At 41.1% G+C, this 25,378-nt stretch overlaps 1 protein-coding gene across 1 annotated transcript in view; it reads left to right on the forward strand.

Annotated features, from left to right (window-relative positions):
• Nucleotides 1–25,378, forward strand: part of eys (eyes shut homolog) — a 1,854,977-nt gene that overhangs the window by 1,026,063 nt on the left and 803,536 nt on the right. The window contains exon 23 of the mRNA XM_073056513.1: nt 282–389. Within this exon, the coding sequence (XP_072912614.1) occupies nt 282–389 (108 nt within the window). The remainder of the gene's footprint in view (nt 1–281; nt 390–25,378) is intronic.

Below are 25,378 nucleotides of genomic sequence, written 5' to 3' on the forward strand. Positions count from 1 at the left end.
CAAGCAAGAAACTCAGTGGGTCGAGCTACATCTATGGGGGGAATTTTCCTATCTGACTGCCACCAGCAAATTGTTTGTAGATGAAAGTTCAATCTTATTAATATACAGGAATACACAACCAAACTTTGGCACTGCATATTTAATAACACCTTTTTTGATTTAGACATATATTTATTGATTATACAATTATACCCTTTAGCTATCGATGATTTCCTCTGTGATGATTGTATGGCTTCAGGGTTCATTCTTAATATTAATTCTCTCTCTTCCTCCTCTACTAGATGCATCTGTTTGCCAGGATTCTCTGGGGTACGTTGTGAAACAAACATTAATGAATGTTTATCTGCACCCTGCAAAAATAGCGGCACTTGCCTGGATCTTGAAAATGGGTATGTATTAGTAAACTCTGCAGTCCTTCCTCCACGAGTGTGATGCTTTTAAGGGGTTCATCATCATCATTATGTGCCATGTCAAATGATGCAGGTGATCATGGTCTCATGATTGTTCTTGGCAAATTTTACTACAGATTTGGTTTGCCATTGCCTTCTTCTGTGTCTTGTGTCTTTACAAGATGAGTGACCTCAGCCACTATCAATATCCTTCAGAGGTTTTCTGCCTGGCATTAGTGGTTGCAAAACTGGTACTTGTGATATGCACCAGGTGCTCATATGACCATTCACCAGCTGCTCCCATGGCCTCAGATGACCCTGATCACAGGGCTAAGCAGGTGCTGCACCTTTTGGAGGGAAGGAGTGCCGCACACCTCCATTGGTAGAGATGCATCTCCACTGTTCCACCCTTTTTCATTTGGCTTTTCTGCTCTCTCTAAACATGCCTGTTGTATGGAAAACCTGCACAGCATTACATAAACAATGTTTAAAAGTATCTTTTGTTGAATGCTTGTGGCTTCTTTGACAGGTTGTAACAGTCGACCCTCCACATGAGATCAATTTGTATCTCTGCCTCCATTGCTGGCATGCTATGTTGCCACTGGAATGTGTGGTGACACATGCAGGCTGTGCCCGGTACATCCTTTGGTTGTGTCGGTTTTTAATACAAATGATGCAAAGGGTCCTGGCCCAAAATGTCCACTGTACTCTTTTCCATAGCTGCAGCAGGCACAATTGGAGAGGGTGAAGACATGACCGCTAAGCTGATTCAGTGTGTTACGTGCATGATGTGGGAGGTCGGGGGCACCATCAGTGTTACAGCTGTGGAAAGTGTGTCCAGATTCAGCTTCTGAAGGAGCATGTTGCAGCACTGAAGAAAGAATTGGATGATCTCAGGTTTATCCACGAAAACGAGAGTTTTCTGGACAGGACCTACAGTGAGGTCGTTACACCGAGGATACTGGAAGAGAGAAAGGGGGCGATGATGAGGAAGGAAAGGATGCTTGAAGTACAGGAGACCCCAGGGGATGTACTTCTCGTAAACAGGTTCACCCTCTTGGAAGCTGTCAGGACAGAAGATACTGCCAGTCTGGGAGGCGGACAGGTCTGCAAGCCAAAAATTGGTGCCGAAGCAGAGCTGAGGAGTCAGACATCAGGAAGAGCCGTGGTAGTAGGGGACTCCATAGTAAGAGGTACGGAAAGGGGTTTCTGCGGCAATAGGCAAGATTTAAGGATGGTGTGTTGCCTCCCTGGTGCTAGGATCCAGGACATCACGGACCGATTGCAGGGAATCCTCAAGGGTGAAGGTGAACAGCCGGAAGTGGTAATGCATGTTGGCACAAATGACATCGGGAAGAAGAGGAAGGACATTCTGCAGTGGGACTTCAGAGAACTCTGAAGAAAGCTGAAAAGCAGGACTTCCAGGGTAGTTATCTCTGGTTTGCTTCCAGTTCCTCATGCTGGAGAGGGCAGGAACAGGGAGATAATGGATCTGAATGTGTGGCTGAGGAACTGGTGCAGGAAGCAAGGATTTACGTTCTTGGACCACTGGGATCTGTTTTGGGGTAGGGATGAATTGTACAAAAGGGACAGGTTGCACCTTAATAGGCGGGGGACCAGCATTCTGGCAGACAGGTTTGCCACTGCAACACAGATGTGTTTAAACTAAGTAGTGGAGGGTAAGGGATAAACTGGAAATATAAGGATGGAGTTAAAGGGAAAGTGAAAAGTTAAAAAGGACAACAGGATCAATGGAGTAGAAAGCTCAAGAAGAGATCATACAGTATGGCCAAGTGAAATAGGAATTGATATGAAAGGACAGGGGAGTAATGAATTAAAAGTATTATATATGAATGCATGAAGTATAAGGAATAAAGTAGATGAACTTGAGGCCCAGTTGGAAATTGGCAAGTACGATGTTGTGGGAATAACAGAGACATGGCTTCAAGCGGACAGGGCCTGGGAAATGAATATTCAAGGATATACATCTTATCAAAAGGATAGACTGACTGGCAGAGGGGGTGGGGTGGCTCTGTTGGTGAGGAATGATATTCAGTCCCTTGCGAGGGGGGACATAGAATCAGGGGATGTAGAGTCAGAATGGATAGAACTGAGAAATTCTAAGGGTAGAAAGACCCTAATGGGAGTTATCTACAGGCCCCCAAACAGCAGTCTGGATGTAGGGTGTAAGTTGAATGAAGAGTTAAAATTGGCATGTCGCAAAGGTAATGATACAGTTGTCATGGGGGATTTCAACATGCAGGTAGACCGGGAGAATCAGAATGGTACTGGACCCCAAGAAAAGGGAGTTTGTGGAGTGCCTCCAAGATGGATTCTTAGAACAGCTTGTTCTAGAGCCTACCAGGGAGAAGGCAATTCTAGATTTGGTCTTGTGCAATGAACCGGATTTGATCAGGGACCTCGAGGTAAAGGAACCATTAGGAGGTAGTGACCATAATATGATATGTTTTAACCTACACTTTGAGAAGGAGAAGGGAAAATCAGATGTTACAGTATTACAGTTGAACAAAGGGAGCTATGGAACTATGAGGGAGGAGCTGGACAAAGTTCAATGGAACAATACCCTAGCAGGGAAGACAGTGGAACAACAATGGCAGGTATTTCTGGGAATAATGCAGAAGGTACAGGATCGGTTCATTCCAAAGAGGAAGGAAGATCCTAAGGGGAGTAATGGCCGGCCGTGGCTGACGAGGGCAGTAAAGGGAAGTATAAAAATAAAAGAGAAGAAGTATAACATAGCAAAGATGAGCGGGAAACCGAAGGACTGGGAAGCTTATAAAGAGCAACAGAAGATAACAAAAAAGGCAATACGCCAAGAAAAAATGAGGTACGAAGGTAAACTAGCCAAGAATATAAAGGAGGTTAGTAAAAGCTTCTTTAGGTATATGAATAGCAAAAAACTAGTTAAGACCAAAATTGGGCCATTGAAGACAGAAACGGGTGAATTTATTATGGGGAACAAGGAAATGGCAGACGAGTTGAACAGTTACTTTGGATCTGTCTTCACTAGGGAAGACACAAACAATCTCCCATATGTAATAGTGACCAAAGGAACTAGGGTAAAGGATGAACTGAAGGAAATTTATATTAGGCAAGAAACGGTGTAGGATAGACTGTTGAGTCTGGAGGCTGATAAGTCCCCGGGACCTGATGGTCTGCATCCCAGGGTACTTAAAGAGATGGCTGTAGAAATCGTGGACGCATTGGTAATCATTTTCCAATGTTCTATAGATTCAGGAACAGTTCCTGCTGATTGGAGGGTGGCTAATGTTGTCCCACTTTTCAAGAAAGGAGGGAGAGAGAAAACAGGGAATTATAGACCGGTTAGCCTGACGTCAGTGGTGGGAAAGATGCTGGAGTCAATTATAAAAGAGGAAATTACGACACATTTGGATAGCAGTAGAAGGATCAGTCCGAGTCAGCATGGATTTATGAAGGGAAAATCATGCTTGACTAATCTTCTGGAGTTTTTTGAGAATGTAACTATGAAAATGGACAAGGGAGAGCCCGTGGATGTAGTGTACCTGGACTTCCAGAAAGCTTTTGATAAAGTCCCACATAGGAGATTAGTGGGCAAAATTAGGGCACATGGTATTGGGGGCAGAGTACTGACATGGATTGAAAATTGGCTGGCTGGCAGGAAACAAAGAGTAGCGATTAACGGGTCCCTTTTGGAATGGCAGGCTGTGACCGGTGGGGTACCGCAAGGTTCAGTGCTGGGACCGCAGCTGTTTACAATATACATTAATGATTTAGATGAAGGGATTAAAAGTAACATTAGCAAATTTGCTGATGACACAAAGCTGGGTGGCAGTGTGAAATGTCAGGAGGATGTTATGAGAATGCAGGGTGACTTGGACAGATTGGGTGAGTGGGCAAATGTATGGCAGATGCAGTTTAATGTGGATAAATGTGAGGTTATCCACTTTGGTGGCAAGAACAGGAAGGCAGATTACTATCTAAATGGAGTCAAGTTAGGAAAAGGGGAAGTACAACGAGATCTAGGTGTTCTTGTACATCAGTCAATGAAAGCAAGCATGCAGGTACAGCAGGCAGTGAAGAAAGCTAATGGCATGCTGGCCTTTATAACAAGTGGAATTGAGTATAGGAGTAAAGAGGTCCTTCTGCAGCTGTACAGGCCCCTGGTGAGACCCCAGCTGGAGTATCGTGTGCAGTTTTGGTCTCCAAATTTGAGGAAGGACATTCTTGCTATTGAGAGAGTGCAGCGTAGGTTCACAAGGTTAATTCCCGGAATGGCGGGACTGTCATATGTTGAAAGATTGGAGCGACTGGGCTTTTATACACTGGAATTTAGAAGGATGAGAGGGGATCTGATTGAAAAATATAACATTATTAAGGGATTGGACACACTGGAGGCAGGAAGCATGTTCCCGCTGATGGGTGAGGCCAGAACTATAAGCCACAGTTTAAGAATAAGGGGTAGGCCATTTAGAACAGAGATGCGGAAAAACTTTTTCACCCAGAGAGTGGTGGATATGTGGAATGCTCTGCCCCAGAAGGCAGTGGAGGCCAAGTTTCTGGATGCATTCAAGAGAGAGTTAGATAGAGCTCTTATAGATAGCGGGGTCAAGGGATATGGGGAGAGGGCAGGAACGGGGTACTGATTGTGTATGATCAGCCATGATCACAGTGAATGGCAGTGCTGGCTAGAAGGGCCAAATGGCCTACTCCTGCACCTACTGTCTATTGTCTATTGCATGGCCTGCTGAGTTCCTCCAGCACTCCGTGTGTGTTTTGATGCATTTCACTGTATGTTTCAATGATAAATAAATGAATCTGAATCCATTAGGCCAGACTGTGAAAGGGGGTTGAGTATTACATTTTATTGTTAAGTCCTCACTTGCTTCTTATCCCAGTCAATTTGGGGATGATAATTCCTCAACTGGTTTATGAGCTGGAGTCTGACAATAGTTGACATATAATTAACAAACAATGAAAATATAGCCTCTTGCAGAAATGTTCTTCTTTGCATCTTTGTGACTTAATGATTGAATTTTATGTTCATCAAGATCCATCTTTTCACGTTCACTATGTTGTCATTAAGTTGCTTATGTCCACTTCACCTCCTTGCCACTCTTGACTTACTGAGATCTATAGTAGGATCTGTCTTCCATTTACATTATGTACACTTTAGTCCTGCACTATCTCAGCATGAGAGTCTGTAATTTATATGTATTTTAACTTCATAGTCATTAAACTAATTTCCACTGTGAGAACTTGATGTTACTTTGGTACACTGTCTTTTTCTTCCCCTAAACATGGATATTGAAAAGTTTGTAGTCCTTTAATTGCTTCCTCTCAGATTAGCTGCTCTGCTGAAAGATTTAGAAACATATTGAAGTTTATCTCCTTAAGGCTCTGCTGTAGAGCAAAACCTTACATAGTGAAAGAGGATAAAAGCAGCAAGCGATGGCTCACTTTCTTATTTATTTCACAGGATGTAAGTAACCTGGCAATGCCAGCATTTATTGTCTATCCCTAATTTTTCTTATGCTTCGTGATTTTTCTGGACAGTTAAAAATTCAAAGGGCAGTTATCATTTTCTTCTGTTTTAATTTTCTGTGCATTTGGAGTGGCATATAGGCCAGACCAGCTAAGGACAGTAGATATCCTTTCCTGAAGAACATTAGTGAGCAAAATGCTGCTTTACAATTTGATAGTTTCATGTACAAAGTTCAAAGTAAATTTTTTATCAAAGTATATATACTGTAGGTCACCATATACTGCCTTGAGATTCACTTTCTTGTGGACATTCACAGTAGATGAAAAGAAATACAACAGGATCAATGCAAAGCTACACACAAGCAAAGATGGGCAAAAACCAACGTGCAAGAGAAAACAATCCATGCAAATACAAAATTTTTTTTATAAATAAATAAATAATATTGAGGACATAAGTTGTGGAATCACCTCAGTGTTGAGGTGAGTGATGTTATCCATGCTGGTTCAGGAGCCTGATGGTTGAAGGGTAATAACTGTCCTTTGACCTGCTGGTGTAGGACTTAAGGCTCCTGTACTTTCAACTTTACTGATACTTTTTTTCATTCCTGAAATTATAAAATTAATGAGGTTAAGTTCATCAATGGCTCTAGTGAATTTGAGTTAATTTCACTGGATCATTTGACTAGGCCCCTGAGTATCCTAATCACATACTGCTTTTCCATGCAGAGTTTATTATAAAAAAGTTCCTCATACTTCTTGAAGACCAGGCACATGTCCAAGGTATTAGTGCAACCTAATTACTGAATTTCACAAAGGTTGTGCCAAGTTCTGCATATTAAATAAGGCCTGATGCCTTAGTTCTCCATTGGAACTAATTGCATGATATTTATACAGCTGGGGTAGCTGATATAAGGTTCAGAAACATAAGTCATTAGATAGTAGTGTGCAAGTATAATAAATAATTAAAACACCTAATGGGATTTTTACCTTAATCATAAGTGAATTAGAACACATTTGTGATTAGGCTGGAAGGGTAGAAGACAAGTTGCAGCTGGGCAAAGCTGTGGTTAGATGCTATCTGGAGACCCAGGCTGTTCTGTTCTGTATCTCCTGAAATGTATCACTGTCTCAGATTCAGATTCACACTTATTTATCAGATGTACATTGAAGCACACAGAGAAATGTAATGTTTGCTTTAACGACCAATACAACCTTAGAATGGGTTAGGACATTATTCCTTAGAGTGAAGGGGTATGTTGGAAGTATAAAAAATTATGAGACTGTGTGAGACTAAAACTAGAGGTCATGGGTTAATGGTGAAAGGTGAAATGTTTAAGGGGAACGTAAGGGAGATCTTTACTCAGAGGGTGTTGCGAGTGTGGAATGAGCTGCCAGATGAAGTGGTAAGTGTAGGTTTGATTTCAACATTTAGAAGAAATTTGGATAGGTACATGGATGGAAGGTGTATAGAGGACTCTGGTCTGACTGCAGGTCAATGGGGCAGACAGATGAGTTCAGCACAGACTAAATGGGCCAAAGGGCCTATTCCTGTGCTGTAGCTTTCAGTGACTCTATGACTCGATGACTGTGCACTGGGGCAGCACACTAGTGTTGCCACACATTTCAGTCTCATCATAAAATTCCCACCATGTTCATAGAATAACACAAGCAGCAACAACAAATGCCACAAAACAGCAACAAAACAAGCCCCTTTGAGGGCAAATTGTGTACTTTCAACAGAATGATTGCTGGACTACGTGGCCTCTCATAAGATGACAGACTTCCCAACTGCAGTTAGAAATTGGTAATGATGAATTGATGTAAAAGGTTTCTTAAATTGGCCTTATTTTCTCCTAAATGAAAGAATAAACTGAACAAGATAGCATAATTGACCAAGTCAATTGGTTGGATTTGCATATCCAGTGATGATATTCTTCACACAGAGCATGCTGGAAATCTAAACATTGCCCCAAATGTTGTTTAGACTGCTGGCAAATAGAAGGGTTCAAAACTGTGATGATGGAATTTTGGTTAGCAAGAGGAATAGGATTAATGAATTGTGGAATGAACTTGAGGGTGTGAATAATTAGGACTTCTCTGTGAAGGTTCTGTAAAGTGCTTCAGGTAGAACACTTTCCCAATACAGAAACAATGGTCAGTTTCTGTTGCCACCAACTTTGGTGCCATTTGAGTAGAAACATTTCTGCCCACTTGGCTTCAGGTATTTACTACTTATTCCACTAGATTAACGTGAACCATTATGCTGTGCGTGAACACTGCCAGAAATATATCCTAATACAGAATTAAAAGTTGAAGGCTGAGGAACTTAAAAGAAATCAAGTGATTGCAGTTAGGATTAAATCAGTTGCATTTCACATCACTAAGGTATTAATAATACTGGGCAATGTTAAAATTGCACAGTGCAATTAAACCTCGGACTAGATTTACTTTGATTGCTATAGAGTACTTTTGACTTGCAGCCCTTGATTATGGCTTTCTTGTCCATTTGCTTAACTTTTGTTAATTCCTTTTCCTGCATTCTTCTTTTTTCTCGAATTGAATAACAAAACCCAGGAGAAAGAAGCAGGGCTTTGGCTGAGTACATTCCGAGAAGTTCTGTCACTTCACCTCCCATCTCAGCTCACTCTCTTGACGATGGTCACTGTCCCACTGCCCTAGCTGTTGTTCCTCACCGTACCTTGTGGTGCATCGGAGGGCAACCTTGAGGTTTCTTTAGCATTTGTCTGACTTTTAACAAGGCTGAGATGCTAACCCAGCACAGATGGAAACATATAAGGAACTGGTCAGATTTGAACCCGGGACCACTCACATCGATCTCCGGTGCGGATGCCACTACACCACCAGCTATCCCACATTACGTACGAACTTCTAACTGAATAGGTTTGAAGAACATAACAAACCAATCATCATGTTTTAAATTGTCCCATTGTTTTATCGCCTGCCCTATTCAGACTCACGCTGATTATTGATGATCAAATCCCTAGGGAATCCAAAGCACTCCCGGAGCTTTTGTTAACCACTGACTTCAGCAATCACTTTCAAAATTGCAAACTTCATCACCTCAGAACCCTCTCCACCATCAGATTTCTGAACGGACGATGAACCAACCCATAAACACCACCTCTCTATTTTTACTTTTTGTATTACTTAATTTTAAAATTTAATAGACATATATTTCTTATTATAATTTACAGTATAATAATTTTTAATGTATCAAACTGCACTGCTGCCACAAAGCAGCAAATTTCATGATATATGTCAGTGATATTAAACCTGATTCTGATTCTAAAAGGACCTTATAACTGCTGAAGGACATTTGGAGCATAATTACTGTTAAAAAGTCAAAAAAATGAGAGCCAATGTTGTATCAGGCTGAGGTCCACAAACTGCATTGAAATAAGTGACTATGTTATCGGATGTTATTGTAGGGTGAGGCAAAAGTGTCAGTTGAGATAATTAAACAACTTTGCTTCTATTTTATTTATTTTTTTATTTTCCTGTAAAGGCCTGCAAGAAAATGAATCTCAAATGTAGTACATGGTGACATATACTTACTTTGATAATAAATTCACTTATAACTTTGAACTTGAGTTCAAAACTCTAGAGTAAGGCAATAACATTCTGCTTGAAAGGTAACACTACTACCAAATGGACTATAGATTGCTTCACCACTTCAGAACAAGTTCATTATTATTTTATAAATGAGTGCAAATCCTAGAACTTAATTCACCAATGTTAGGTGAAGCCAGATTTGACAATGACTTCCCTTTTCCTGTTTTCCCATAGTTCATTCCCAACATGCTCAAAGGATTATGTTTGCTCCTGAACAGCATTTTATTTTAACAAAGCCACTTGTCTCATAATTACAAGACATCAATTTCTCCGCTTATTCGTAACTGCTGAATGTCATTCCCAATCCTCTCAGAATTAGTCCATCAGATGATCATATAACATTTCTACAAAATGTTGCAATGTTGAAGGCTCAGAGGTGGAGAGATGAGCAACTTTAAATTCCTAGGTGTTTATATATATATATATGAAGACCTGCCCTGGACTGAGCATGTAAGTGGCTCTACTTCCATCGGAATCTGTGGAGAGTTGGCATGACATCTAAAACTTTGACAACCATCTTTCCATATGTAGTGGAGAGTGTATTGACTAGCTGCTTGGGGAAAAACAATATCTTTGAATGCAAAATTCAACAAAAAGTAATAGATTTGACCCAGTACATCATGGGTAAAGCTCTCCCACCCATTGAGCGCATTTACATGAAAAGCTGTTGTAGTAAAGCAGCATCCATCGTCAGAAATCCCCACCACCCAGGTCACGCTCTCCTCTCACTGCTGCCATGAGGTACAAGGGTCAAGAGCCTCAGGACTTGCACAACTAGTTTCAAGAAGGGTTAGTATCCCTCAACCATCATGCTGTTGAATAAAAGGGGATAATTACATGCTGACTTCGGTTCTTTGCAGGAACGGGACCCACTCTTGGAGTCTCACAATTGACTGCTATCCGATATACCAAGGATGCTGCCTAGAAGACTAGCATTCCTTTAGGGTTCTGAGATTTTGTGGCTCTGGAGGTGGGTGGACTTGAGGTCGGTGCCTCTGTGGGAAATTGGTGTGTCGTGGGAGATGGAAGATCAAAAGCAGCATGCTGGCTGTGTGCCCAGAGACAGAGTTCTTTGGGCATGGAGCTCGGAAAAAGTGACGCGACAGACTTTTAACATCGTAAACCAACAAGTTGTTTGCTATGTCACCCTTCTCACTGTGAAAAGGAGATACGTCTTTTTCCCTTATTGGGGGAGAGAGAGAGAGAGCCTCTGGGTGAACAAGTAATCTTTGGGGCACACTTGAGTGCTCGGTGGGGGAGAGGCGATCAGTGCTTTGCTGTTGCTTTCATGTGGGAGGGGGAGCTGAGGAGCGAACGTGGGGTTCTAATATTTATTCTTTGGGGCACTCTTTTTGTGGATGGTTGCAAAGAAGAAAAAAATCAGGGTGTATATTGTATACAATTCTCTGACATTAAATATATCTTTGAAACCTTGAAACCTTTGAATGGCATTCAATTTCACTTGCCCCATCATTGAAATTCTGCCATAACCAATGATCTCACTTTCAAGGAATCTTTATCCTATTATCTCATGTTCTTGATGTTTATTGTTATTTATTTATTTATATTTGCATTTGCACAGTTTGTTGTCTTCTGCACTCTGGTTGATCTTTCCTTGATCCTGTTATAGTTACTATTGTATAGATCTGTTGGGCATGCCCACAGGAAAATAAACCTTAGTGTTGTATATGATGATATCTATGTACTTTGATCATAAAGTTTATTTTGAACTTTGAACATCGAACTATGAAATGTTGGTGTATTGTGTGTCATTCTGGTCAGCACAATATATGTAGGACATGATTAAGCTAGAGAAGGTGAAGAGGAGATTCACAAGATGCTGCTGGATTGGAGGGCTTGAACTGCAGGGAGAGTTTGGATAAGTTGCAATAGTTTGCCATAGAGCAAAGGAGGCTTAAAGATGATAGAAGTATGTAAAATTATGAGAGGCACTGGTTGTCTGGATATCCCATGGTAAGGACATCTAAAAGTAAAGGGCATAGGTTTTAGCTTAGATTGAGGAGGGTTAAGCCAAAGAGCTTAATTCTGTGCTATATGACTGCATGTAAATGAAGTTTGAGTACATATCAGCCGTAATTTAATTGAATGGGTTAGCTGGCTGAACAGTCTGCTTCTAATCAAATATCCTGCAATGACTAAAACCAACTTCCATTGTAATGACAATGTAAGTATTTGCATCAACTCATGGAATAAGTTAATGAAGAGTAATCATCATAAGTAGACCTCAGGCATATGGACATAAACATACAAATAATAGTAGTCCATGCCCAGATAGAACCGGTGCTGTGTTTATTATGTCATATGCACAATGTTCAACTTTAGATGCACCTTCCAAATCTCTTCATTCACTTAATGTCTAATGCTTCCAAATGTAGAGCTTTCTCCTGTCTGTTGTCTTTACTTCATTAATTCTCCCTCACAGGCATAACTGCTCAATTTTCTTTTGTGTCTTTTGTTGAAAATAGTAAGATTTGTGCATCAGTATGTGCCCAATGCCCAATGCTTTACCCGCATGGTTCAGAAGCACAGTAGGATTTTAATGCGCATTTTGTGGAGATTTAGACTGGTAAATAATAAGCACTTTGTTTTCTAAAACTGTAACAGAAACCTAATCAGGAAGAAAATTAAAGTTCTCCTTATTGCTGAATAACCATTTGAAATAAACTTATAAAATGGTGAACTTTTGTGTAATTATTGCATAACAGTTTTAACTCCTGGATGTTCGGCACTTTGATATGCACTTGTGTTGGGTTCCAGATGTTCGTTGTCATTTTTGTCTCTTGCATTGTTTATACAACCCCAGACCCTCAAGAGTGATTTTCTTGAGCAAGAAGCAGTTAGAGAGCTGGACTATAAAACAAAAAGTGCTGAAAACACTCAGCAAGTCAGAACGCATCTATGGAAAGAGAAACGGAGTTAATGTTTTCTCATAATGTACCTCTTTGCGCAGATGCTGTTTATTTCTGCAATTTTCTGTTGTTTTTAGCATCTGGTTTTATTTTTTAGTTTTTGAGTATTAGAGAGAATTGGGCTGTTTGAGGCAACTTTAGTGCTTAGACTTCTCTGTGGTAAGGCTTTGATGTGTTAACAGTTCTGCATTGTTAACATCTACCTGATTAGCTGGGTTGGTTGAAGTCACAATGGACAGAGGCTACCCATAGATGCTGAAGCGAGTTGTCTGTAGGACTATATTTGGATGGAGGGGGGTGGGTTGAGGGGAACTGACCACAATTCTAACTGATTTTCCCCTCACTATTTACTTGCTATGGTAGTACACCAGGGAGACTCCCAACTGCAAGGGAAATGTCTTTGTCCTCTAAAACTACATAGAATGATACAGCACAGCACAGTACAGGGCCTTTGATTCAAGATAGCTTATTGTTATCCTTCAGCACACAAGTGTAAAGGAGAACAAAATGACGGTTACTCTGGATCCATTGCAGCATAGAAACAAAACAGGCATAAAGAATAGATATTAATAAAGAGGATGTGCAGGAGCTTTTGGAAAACATCATGTTGGATAAATCACTGGAAATGGACAAGATGTACTCCAGGCTACAGTGGGAGGCAAGGGAGGAGTTTGCTGAGCCTCTGGCGATGAACTTTGCTCATCATCAATGGGGATTGGAGGATTGCGGATGTTGTTCCATTAAAGGGATTAGAGATAGCCCAGGAAATTACAGACCAGTGAGTCTTACTTCAGTAGTTGGTAAATTGATGGAGAAGATCCTGAAAAGCAGGATTTATAAACATCAGGAGAGGCCTAATATGATTAGGAATAGTCAACATGGCTTTGTGAAAGGCAGGTCATTCCTTACGAGCCTGATTAAATTTCTTGAGGATGTGACTAAACACATTGATTATGGTAGAGCAGTAGATGTAGTGTATATGGATTTCAGCAAGGCATTTGACAAGGTATTCCATGCAAGGCTTATTGAGAAAGTAAGGAGGCATGGGATCCAAGAGGAAATTGCTTTGTGGATCCAGAACTGGCTTGCCCACAAAAGGCAAAGAATGGTTGTAGACAGGTCATGTTCTCCATGGAGTTCGGTCACTAGTGGAGTGTCTCAGAGATCTGTTTTGGGACTCCTACTCTGTGATTTTTATAAACAACCTGGATGAAGAAATGGAGCGATGTAAATTGTTAGTAAATTTGCTGATGACACAAAGGTTGGAGGTTTTGTGGATAGTGTGGAGGGCTGTCAGAAATCACAACCAGACATTGATAAGATGCAAAAATGGGCTGAGAAGTGGCAGATGGAGATCAACCCAGATAAGTGTGAGGTGGTTAATTCTGGTAGGTCAAATATGATGACAGATTATAGTATTAATGGTGATACTCTTGGCAGTGTGGAGGATCAGAGGGATCTTGGGATCAGAGTCCACAGGACACTCAAAGCTGCAGCGCAGGTTGACTCTATGGTTAAGAAAGCATACAGTGCATTGGGCTTCATCAATTGTAGGATTGAGCTTAGGAGCCAAGAGGTAATGTTGCAGCTATATAGGACCTGGTCAGACCCCATTTGGAGTACTGTGTTCAGTTCTGGTCGCCTCACTACAGGAAGGATGCGGAAACCATAGAAAGGGTGCAGAGGCGATTTACAGGATGTTGCCTGAATCGGGGAGCATGCCTTATGAGAATAGGTTGAGGGAACACGGCCTTTTCTCCTTGGACCAATGCAGGATGAGAGGTGACCTGATGGAGGTATATAAGATGAAGACAGGCATTGATCATGTGGATAATCAGAGGCTTTTTCCCAGGGCTGAAATGACTAACACAAGAGGACACAGTTTTAAGGTGCTTGGAAGTAGGTACAGAGGAGATGTCAGGGGTATGTTTTTTTACGCAGAGCGTGGTAAGTGCATGGATTGGGCGGCCAGCAGCAGTGGTTGAGGCGGATACGATAGGGTCTTTTAAGAGACTCCTGGATAGGTATATGGAGCTCAGAAAAATAGAGGGCTATGGGTAACCCTAGATAACTTCTCAGATAAGGGCATGTTCAGCACAGCTTTGTGGGCTGAAGGGCCTGTATTGTGCTGTAGGGTTTCTATGTTTTAAACCAATAGAAAAACAAGAAAGTGTAATAAATACAAGTATAAACATAAAATCCTATAAAACACAACAGTCCCAAGATGTTGTGCTGACCTTTTCACCTTTGAACCAAGATTGATCTAACTGCTCCCTATCACATAGCCTTCCATTTTTTTCACACAAATGCTTAAGAGTCTATTAAATGCCCCTAATACAACTGCCTCTATTACTATCCCCAAAAGTGCCTTCCATGCACTTACCACTCACTGTGTGTGGAAAAAAAACACGACCTCTGACATCCCTTCTCCCTATTGTTTCTTCTAATCAGCTTAAAAGTATTAGCGATAGCCAGTCTGAGATAAAGGTGCTGGCTCTCCACTCTGTCTGCACCTTTTATCCTCCCATATACCTTTCTATCAAATCATTTCTCATCATCCTTCACTCTAAAGAGACAACTGTTAACCTGCTCAATCTTTCAACTTCGAACTCACAGGTAGGAATGGACATCAGACTTTTCCACAGTTATCTCATCCACACAGTGGGATAAGAACAGAAACTGGCTGTTCAATTGCAGGGAAGACACTGGAGTCACCAGCGAATGCAGACGCTGGAACCTGGAGCAACCGACAATGTGCTGGAGCAACTCAGTTGGTCAGAAAGCATCTGTGGGTGGGGAGGAGAGAAGGAAGTGTTGACATTTGAGAGGGAATATAAAGATGAGAAGTGGGTGGAGAATCTGTGTCCAATTGCACATTGGTAGACTGAGGAAGAGTGAAGGATGTTGGGCAGATGGAGGCTGTTAGGGGAAAAAGAAGGGTTAAGCTGGGAGACAGAGGCAGGTGAGCATCAGGTGGAGGCACACAATGAGAAGAAACAAATAAAAGCAGATGGAACCATGTGGAGGGGAGGAGAGAGCTGGGGCTTTTCTCTTTAGAGTGAAGGAGGATGCCAGCTGATTTGATAGAGGCTCTATATTAGAGCTTTAGTTACATGCACAGTTATACATTTGCTGTGCAAGTTGATAGGGTGGTTAAGAAGGCATTTGGTATGTTGCCCTTCGTTAATCAGGAGAGGGAATTCAAAAGCTGCAAAGTAATGTTCCAGCTCTATAAAACCATGGTTCAAGCTACATTTATTATCGAAGTATGTATGCAGTGTACAACTCTGAGTTTCATTTGGAATATTCTGTTCAGTTTTGGTTGCCACATTATAGGAAGGATGTGGAAGCTTTAGAGCGGGTGCAGAGGAGACTTACCAGAATGCTGCCTAGATTAGAGAGCATGTCCTATGAAGATAGGTTGAGCGAACTTGGGCTTTTCTCTTTGAGTGAAGGAAGATAAGAGGTGAGTGATACAAGTGTGCATGATGATAAGAGGTATAGAGGAACAGCCAGAGACATTTTCACTGGTTGGAAATGGCTAATACAAGGGAGCAGATTTTTAAAGCAATACGAGGAAAGTATAGGAGGATGACAGTGTAGGTTTTTTACACAATGAGTGGTAGGTAGTGGAATGTGTTGTCATGGAATGGTGGTAGAAGTACAAATATTGGAATCAGAATCAGTTTTAATATCACCAGCATATGTTGTGAAATTTGTTGTTTGCAGCAGCAGTACATTGCAATACATAGTAATAAGAACTATGAACTACAATAAATATATATAAAAATAAATTAAATAAGATGAGGGCATCTCTTCGGTGGTGGGGATCTTTAATGATGTATGATGCTCTTTTGAGATATCACCTTTTAAAGTTGTCCTGGATTCTGGGTAGGTTAGTACCCATGATAGAACTGGATGAGGTTACAACTCTCTGTGGCTTTTTCCAATCCTGTGCAGTGGCCGCTCCATACCAGTCAGTTATGCAACCAGAACGCTCGCCACAGTACATATGTAGAAATTTGCAGGTGTCCTTGGTGACATATCAATTCTCCTCAAACTCCTAATGAAATATAGTCACTGTCATGCCTTCTTTATAATTACATCAATATTTTGGGCCCAGGATAGATCCTCAGAGTTGTTCACTCCCAAGAACTAGAAACTGCCCATCTTTTCCACTGCTGATCTCTCAATGCAGACTGATGTGTTTTCCATTGACTTCGCCTTCCTGAAGTCCACAATCAATTCCTTAGTCATTCTGACATTGAGTGCAAGGTTGTTGTTCTGACACCACTCAACCAACAGATTTACCTCACTCATAGAACAGTACAGCAAAAACACAGGCCCTTCAGCCCATAATGTTGTGCCATACCAGCTAAAAAGTACATCAAAGCTCCCCCCCCCAAAAAAAACAATCCCTCCTATCTACAGAATGTCCCACCATCTTCCTCACATTCATGTGCCTATCTAAATGTCTCTTAAAAGCCTCTAATATATTTGGTTCCACCATCATACCACCAACAACTCTGCCAATAATAGTTGGGTCATTGAAAAAGTTTATAGATGACGTTTGAGCTGTGCCTAGCTACATAGTTGTGGGTGTAGAGAGAGAAGCAGTGGATCATGCATGCATCTTTGAGGTGTGTCAGTGTTGATTGTCAGCAAGGAAGAGAGGGACATTTAGGAGACTTTTTGTTCCATGGATAATAGCAAAATGGAAGGGTTATATTGATCTTAGAATAGGCTAAACAGTGGCACAAAACAATGCACTGAAGGACCTGTATTGTGCTGTGGAGTCCGTGCTTCGATAACTGAACCCTGTTCCCTCTATCATTCTTGTGTCCCTCATCATTGAAGTAGCAACTGAATACAGCTACTAGGATGAAATGAGTCAGGATGGGAGTGGAGTATAAACATCACAGCAGCAGAATGGCCTTTGTCTCAGCTGCAAATTCTACCTCATTCATACAAAAATGAAACCTGATTATTTTCTACTTTCTCACCAGGCAGTGTTCTTTACTCAGCAAGCCAGCTGAACAAAGCAGTTTCAAAATGTGAGTAGTTTTCATTTCCCCTGGAACACGCACAATGGATCTTTTAACAATCATTAGATCCTAGGCAAGGGATGAACAATCAATACAAACTTCATAAAGTTATAAAGCTTTAGGCTTAATGGACACTTCTCAGGTTCAGCTGCTGGTAAATGAGTGAACTTGACTCAAGAAGTACAGCTTTTTGTCAATGACAGAGGAGGGATTATAGGAGCATGAAGGAATAGTGGGCAAAGTCAAGCAGGGTGCTCACTGAACTGGGTTTACTGAACAAAGATATTTTCTTATGAGGAAGAAGGGGAGGAGGGTAGTGTCTGTTCAGTGAGGTTGTGGTCCAATTAAAGAACCAAAAAGAACCTATTTAACATGAACTCTCTTCCTTTGGTGCATTGTCAGCTGAGCCCAAGTCCAACGTGGCATGTATAAAGGGCATGCTCAGTCTGTGTGAGATGCAGGCCATGCCCATTTCTGAAGCAATACTACTTGTGCAAACCTAATGCTTGTTTGATGCCCATGCATACTAGGGTTGCCCATTCCAATTCAGGGTTTTACTGAATTAGCCAGAATCATATTGAGAAAATTCCATTAAATTAAGGATCACTATAGACAGTTGAAAAAGTTATACACTTATGCCTTTATAAACATGAGAAATTCTGCAGATGCTGGCAATCCAAAGCAACACACTACAGGAACTCAGCAGGTCAGGTAGCATCTATGGAGAGAAATAAATAACTGTCATTTCAGGCACAGTCACTTCTTCAGGGCTGAAAAGGAAGGGGGAAGACCCCAGAATAAAAAGGTGGGGGGAGGGGAAGAAGGATAGCTAGATGGTGATAGATGAAGCCAGGTGGGTTGGAAAAACAAAGGACTGGAGAAGAAGGAATCTGATAGGAGAGAAGGGTGAACCATAAGTGAAAGGGAAAGAAGGGGAAACACAGAGGTAGGTGATAGGCAGGTGAGAAGAGGTAAGAGGCCAGAGTGGGGAATAGAAGAAGGAGGTCGAGGAAATGTTTTTAACTGGAAGGAGAAATCTATATTCATACCACCAGGTTGGAGGTTACCCAAATGGGATACAAGATGTTGCTCCTCCATCCTGAGAGTGGCCTCCTCTTGGCACAAGAGGAGACCATGGCCCGCATGTCAGAACAGGAATGGGAATGGGAATTAAGACATCTGGCTACTCGGAAGTTCTATGGAGGTGCTCAAAAAAGTGGTCCGCCAATTATCTTTCCTAATATGGCAGCTTATTCCTAACCTGCAGGTGGGTTTCAAGAAGTTGGTGTATGAATTGACCAGATTAAGGAGTCTAGATTGGGTTTGGTCAAAATTCGGTTCAAATTTATTATCAAAGTATGTACATCATATACCGCCTTGAGATTCATCTTCTTGCAGGCACTCACAAAACAAACACAATATAATTCACTAAAAACGCACACACACAAGACTACCACATATCTAATTTGCAAAAGAGCACAAATCATGCAAATAGCAAAAGATATAAACAATTCATGTGGAACATGAGCTGCAGAGTTCCTGAAGTGAGTCCACAGGCGAGTGATGTCAGTTCTACTCTGAAGCCAGTCCAGGAGACCTCAACAACTCTCCTGAACCTGGCAGTGAAGGACCCAAGACTCCTGCACCTCATGCCCAAGAAGCGGGAAGAGAGGAAGACTGATTAATGAGGGCATACAATGCTGAACACCTGCTTGTTTTCCGCTCTCATCGACAATTTAAATCTTGCTCAATCCTTTAATCAGCGCAGAGTAATGGAGCCGACCATGGGTTCAACTTCGACTGTCAGATCTTGAGTTAGATTCCACCCCCAGCAATGGCCGACCTGCCTGATCCTGCACACTCCTGTTCACTGTATCCTCAAGGAGATTGCAAAAGCTCCAGATGGTTCAGTCAGTTCAAAAGTATATCCTTAAGAGGGCTCCTCTAATGAATAGATCCAAGGGTCTCAGCACCATCCCACTGCTCCTTTTACACTTTGAGACATCATGGCCCAAGGGTTTCCGGGAAGCAATGGGGATGCTGAACTTCCTCAAGGTAACATTAAGCATATCCTTGACTTACTAGGTCTTGCCAAGTCCACACTTCCAGCCATTTTGTGAACAAGGCATTTTCAATATGAATATTGCTGGTGCCAATTTCACTTTAAGGGTCAACCGCAGGACCTCACACTTAGGGAGATTATGACCCCTAATACTTCTGCTATAGTCTTTCCTATGCAAGCCATGGTGTTTTTCAATGAAAAATTGAAGCAAAAATCTTCACTCTTGCTATTGTAAATTCTTAAACTAGCAAGAGTGAAGATTTCTTCAGCCATGTGACCTTTAGTCCATTACATCCAGGAATATAAGATCCTCATGACTGTGTTCAGATTTAAGTTCTGCATTCGGTATTTGAAGTGAGACAAGTCACATGTTTTGAGGTATGTCAGAGACGCAATCTGTTTAATTTTTGTGGTACATGGTGTGAAGGTAGCAAAGTCTGAGAGTATTTTTCCCAAACATTTGTACGTGTTTATTTTCACTAACGTGATAGATCTGTAAAAATAACACATGCAGATGTTTGATAGGTACTGTAAAACAGTAAAATACTTCTGGATCGACTTTAGAGATATGAAGAGACTAGAGATCTGAGAAGAATTGAACTCACATAATAAATCAGCAGTTGTCACCTGCTGATAGAGTAACGATGACAGGATGAGTGGGAGCCGAGAAATTATAAATATAAAAATGGAACTGCTCGATGTGGGTTCAATATTTAAGGGAAGTTTGGATAGGTACATAGATGAGAGGGGTATGGATGGTTATGTATGATCTTGATGCGGGTTGATGAGGCTAGACAGAGGGCCAGGTCAGCACAGACAAAATGGGCTGAAGGGCCAGTTTCTGTGCTGTTGTACTCTACGAGCTCATTAAAGTGGCTCTCTGTAATCTGCCGTAGCTGTAGAATGCTGACTTGACTGCTCCATAAACTACAGATGCTGAAATCCAGAGTCACATACTCAAAATGCTGGAGGAACTCAGTAGGTCAGACAGCATCAATGGAGAGGAATAGACCTTCACATTTCGGGTCATGACCCTTCATTGGGAGCTGAGGTATTCTGCAGTGAGTGTTTCACAACCTGACTCCATCTCCTTCCATCAGCTAAGTGCAAGACAAGAATGTAATGGGATAGTCTTGCTGAGAACCAAATTGTTATGCTGCATTGGCTATTGTATGCCATCCATAAAATGCACGGTTAAGCTTTCTTTGACAGCAGTTTCTAAACTTGTGACCCTTATCCTCAGGGGCAACAGCCCCAGGGAATTTCCCCAAATTGTGGGTTCCCTTCTGAGTCTCACAGCAGCCTGATTAGGAAAAGGAGTCATAGAGCACTACAGCACAGAAACAGGTCCGTTGGCCCATCTAGTCCATGCCAAACTATTATTATACCTAATCCTATAAGGCTGCACCTGGACCACAGCCCTCTATACCACTCCCATCCAAACTTCTCTTAAATGTTGAAATTGAACCTGCATCCACTAATTCCACACTCTCACCAGTCACTGAGTGAAGAGGCTCCCCCTCATGTTCCCCTTTATCATTGCACCTATCATCCTTAACCTATGACCCCTAGTTCTAGTCTCACTCATCGTCAGTGGAAAAAGCCTGCTTGAATGTCACCCTATCTATACTCCTCATAAAATATGTCGTCCTTTAATCGTGGACACCTTATATGAATACTGAACTTCTTCCCCAGCACCACTGTTGGAGCATCACTCACCAGGGAAGAGGTTGAAGTCATTCAACAAGGCAGATGTTGCCATCTTCTAAAGTACTTTTATGGATGGGCATCAACTCTCCCCATGCACATTTGTTGAATGTGAGGCCTTCCCTTACCATCATAATTCAACTACATCATGCATCAGTTCCATGATAGATTGTCTTTTCTCTTATCCACAATTACTATACCAGGAGAGCCGCAGGAATCTGGTGATTCCTGTGACCAGTGGTGTGACCTGCATGAGGAAGTGGAGGGATGGGTTAGTAAATTTGCTGATGACACAAAGGTTGGTGGTGTTGTGGATAGTGTGGAGGGCTGTCAGAGTTTACAGCCTGGCATTGATAGGATGCAAAACTGGGCTGAGAAGAGACAGATGGAGTTCAATCAGATAAATGTGAGGTGGTTCATTTTGGTAGGTCAAATATGATGGCAGAATATAGTATTAATGGCAAGAATCTTGGCAGTGTGGAGGATCAGAGAGATTTTGGGTTCTGAGTCCATAGGACACTCAAAGCTGCTGCGCAGGTTGACTCTGTGGTTAAGAAGGCATATGGTGCATTGGTCTTCATCAATTGTCGGATTGTACTTAAGAGCTGAGAGGTAATGTAGCAGCTATATAGGACCCTGGTCAGACCCCACTTGTAGAGTACTGTGCTCAGTTCTGGTCGCCTGACTACAAGAAGGATGTGGAAACCATAGAAAGGGTGCAGAGGAGATTTACAAGGATGTTGCCTGGATTGGGGAAAATGCCTTATGAGAATAGGTTGAGTGAACTCGGCCTTTTCTCCTTGGAGCGAGGGAGGATGAGAGGTGAGCTGATAGAGGTGTACAAGATGATGACAGGCATCAATCGTGTAGTCAGAGGCTTTTTCCGAGAACTGAAATGGCTAACATGAGAGGGCACAGTTTTAAGGTGCTTGGAAGCAGGTATAGAGGAAATGTCAAGGGTAAGTTTTTTATGCAGAATTGATGAGAGCGTGGAATGGGGGGGCCAGCGATAGTGGTGGAGGCAGATACGATAGGGTATTTTAAGAGACTCCTGGATATGTACATGGAGCTTGGAAAAATAGTGGGCTATGGGTAACCCGAAGTAATTTCTAAGGTAAGGACATGTTCAGTACAGCTTTGTGGGCCAAAGAGCCTGTATTATGCTGTAGGTTTTCTATGTTTCTATTGTTCTTGGGAAACTGAAAGGAATGAAGGTAGATTAGTCACTTGGACCAGATGGTGTACTCCTCAGAATCTTGAAGCAGATCGTGGAGGCATTAGTAATGATCTTTCAAGAAGCACTAGAAAACCTGAAAATTGCAAATGTCACTCCACTCTTCAAGAAGGGAGAGGGGCAAAAGCAAGGAAACTATAGATCAGTTAGTCTGACCTCAGTGATTGGCAAGTTGGTGGAGTCGATTATTAAGGATTAGGTCTCAGAGTACTTGTAGGCACATGATAAAATAGGCTGTAGTCAGGATGGTTTCCTCAAGGGAAAATCTTTTTTTTTGTAATTTATTTTTTTATTGAAGTTCATCAAACAAACATTTCCATATGATGTATTTCAGACATTGTACATATATATCTTATAATCATATATATCACAAAATCTCCACAAAGTATTTATCTGGGGTATACACTTATAGAAAAGAGTGGAAAGAAAAAAACAAGCAAAAGGAAAGAACTATGTACAAGTAGGGAGTGATCTTTTTTATTTACAACAGATTCATTGATTTGTGAGAATAAAATCAGGCCTATGAGGCATTATGTATTTAAACCATTTTTCCCAGTATGAATCAAATTGTTCCAGCTTATGATTAACAGATGCTGTTATCTTCTCCATTTTGTAAATGTCCATTGTAATTTCCATCCATGTATTTAAAGTTGGGCTCTCCTGTGATAACCATTTCCTAGTAAGAGTCTTTTTACCAGCCACCAACAGTATATTCATTAAATATTTATCTCCTTTCAACCATTCTTGAGGTATATATCCAAAATATATGGTCTTACTCTCCAAGGGTACTTCACATTTAAAGATGTCTTGTAGGGCATTGTGTATCCCCCTACAATAGTTTTTGATAACAGGGCTGTCCCAAAAAATATGATAATGATTTGCATTTTGATTTCTATAATTTCTCCAGCAAACAGGGAGGTTACCATCATAATGGGATTTCTGAGAGGGTGTAATAAAATATCTTATCAAGTTTTTCCATCCAAACTCCCTCCATTTCTGTGAATTGGTACATTTCCATTGATATCTCCATATTGTTGTCCATTCTTCCTCAGATATAATTATCCCTCCTTCCTTCTCCCATTTTGTTTTAATGTATGAAGTCGAATGTGTTTTAAGATTTGACAACCCCTTATACATGCTTGAAATGATTCTACTACCATTATCTGAATTATATGCTTTTCTAAAGAGCTCTATCAAGCATCTATTTGCCTTGGTTACATTTTTAAGCGTCTTATTAACATATTGTCGCATCTGTAAATACCGATAAAAATCTTGTTTTTCTAATAAGTGTTTCTCTTTAAGCATTTCAAAACAGAACAGTGTTCCTTCTTTCATTATGTTGCAAAGAACTGTTATTCCTTTAGCTGTCCAGTCCTTAAATCTAGCATCCAATTTATTTGGTGTAAAATCAGAGACATATGCACACCATTTAAGAATTGCAATATCTCCCTCTAGATTATATTCTTTTATAGTAGTTTTCCATATTTTAAGAGTCAATTTCACCTATGGATTATCAATAGTATTTATGTACTTTTGCAGGTTGTTATCAGCCAAAATTGCTTGTATGGGGATGGGAAGTACCCACTCCTCAATGTTTTTGCATTTAGCATCATGTGATGGGTTGCACCAACATATCAGAGCTCTCAACTGTGCTGCAAAATAATAATCTCAAAGAGAAGGCAAGCCCCATCCCCCCTTTTCCTTTGCTAATTGCAAAGTTTTGAGATTAACTCTAGGCCTTTTACCCTGCCAAATATACCTTGATAGCATCTTATTCCATTCATTGAATTGATTTTGATTAATCTCTATTGGTAGGGTCTGAAAGAGATATAACAGTCTGGGCAGTATATTCATTTTAATAGACTCAATCCTTGAACAGAGACTGAAAAAAGGAATCAGGCTCCATCTTGCCACATCTTCCTTAATTTTTTTATATAAAGGTTGATAATTACATTCTGATAATTTGACTGAAAAATCTGTTGGAATTCTTTGAAGAAGTAAAAAGCAGGATAGACAAAAAAGAAACAGTTGATGTTGTGTATTTGGATTTTCAGAAGGCTTTTAACAAGATGCCACACATGATGTTATGAATCCATGGTATTACAGGGAAGATTCTAGCATGGATAAAGCAGTGGCAAGAGGTAATGAGTGGGAATAAAGGGAGGTTTTCTGACTGGCTGCCAGTGACTAGTGGTGATCCACAGGGGTTCTGTGTTGGGACCGATTATTTTTACATTATATGTCAATGGTTTGGACGATGGAATTAATGGCTTTGCTGCAAAGTTTGCAGTCATTATGAAGATAGGTGGAGAGATAGGTAGTTTTGAGAAAGTTGAGAGGCCACAGAAGGACTAAGGCAGATTAAGAAATGGACAAGGAAGTTGCAAATGGGATATAGTGTCGGGAAGTGTATGGTCATGCACTTTGGTAGAAGAAAAGAAAGAGTTGACTATTTTCTAAATGGAGAGTAAATACAAAAAAACTGAGATGCAAAGGGATTTGGGAATCCTTGTGCAGGATTCCCTAAAGATAAATTTTCAGGTTAGGTCTGCGATGAAGAAGACAAATACAATGTTAGCATTCATTTCAAGAGGACTAGAATATAAAAACAAGGATGTAATGTTGAAACTTTATAAGGCACCAGTGAGGCCTTACGGAGTATTGTGAGCAGTTTTGGGCCCCTTGTCTTAGAAAGGATCTGTTGAAACTGGAGAAGATTCAAAGGAGATTCACAAAAATGATTCCAGGATTGAACAGTTTGTCATATGAAGAGCTTTTGGTGGATCTAGGTCTGTATTCACCAGAATTCAGAAGAATGAGGGGTGACCTCATTGAAACTGATCGAATGGTGAAAGGCCTTGATAGAGTGGATGTGGAGAGTATGCTTCCTGTGG

The sequence above is a fragment of the Hemitrygon akajei genome, chromosome 9 (genome assembly GCF_048418815.1).
Source record: "Hemitrygon akajei chromosome 9, sHemAka1.3, whole genome shotgun sequence".
Lineage (NCBI taxonomy): Eukaryota > Metazoa > Chordata > Chondrichthyes > Myliobatiformes > Dasyatidae > Hemitrygon > Hemitrygon akajei.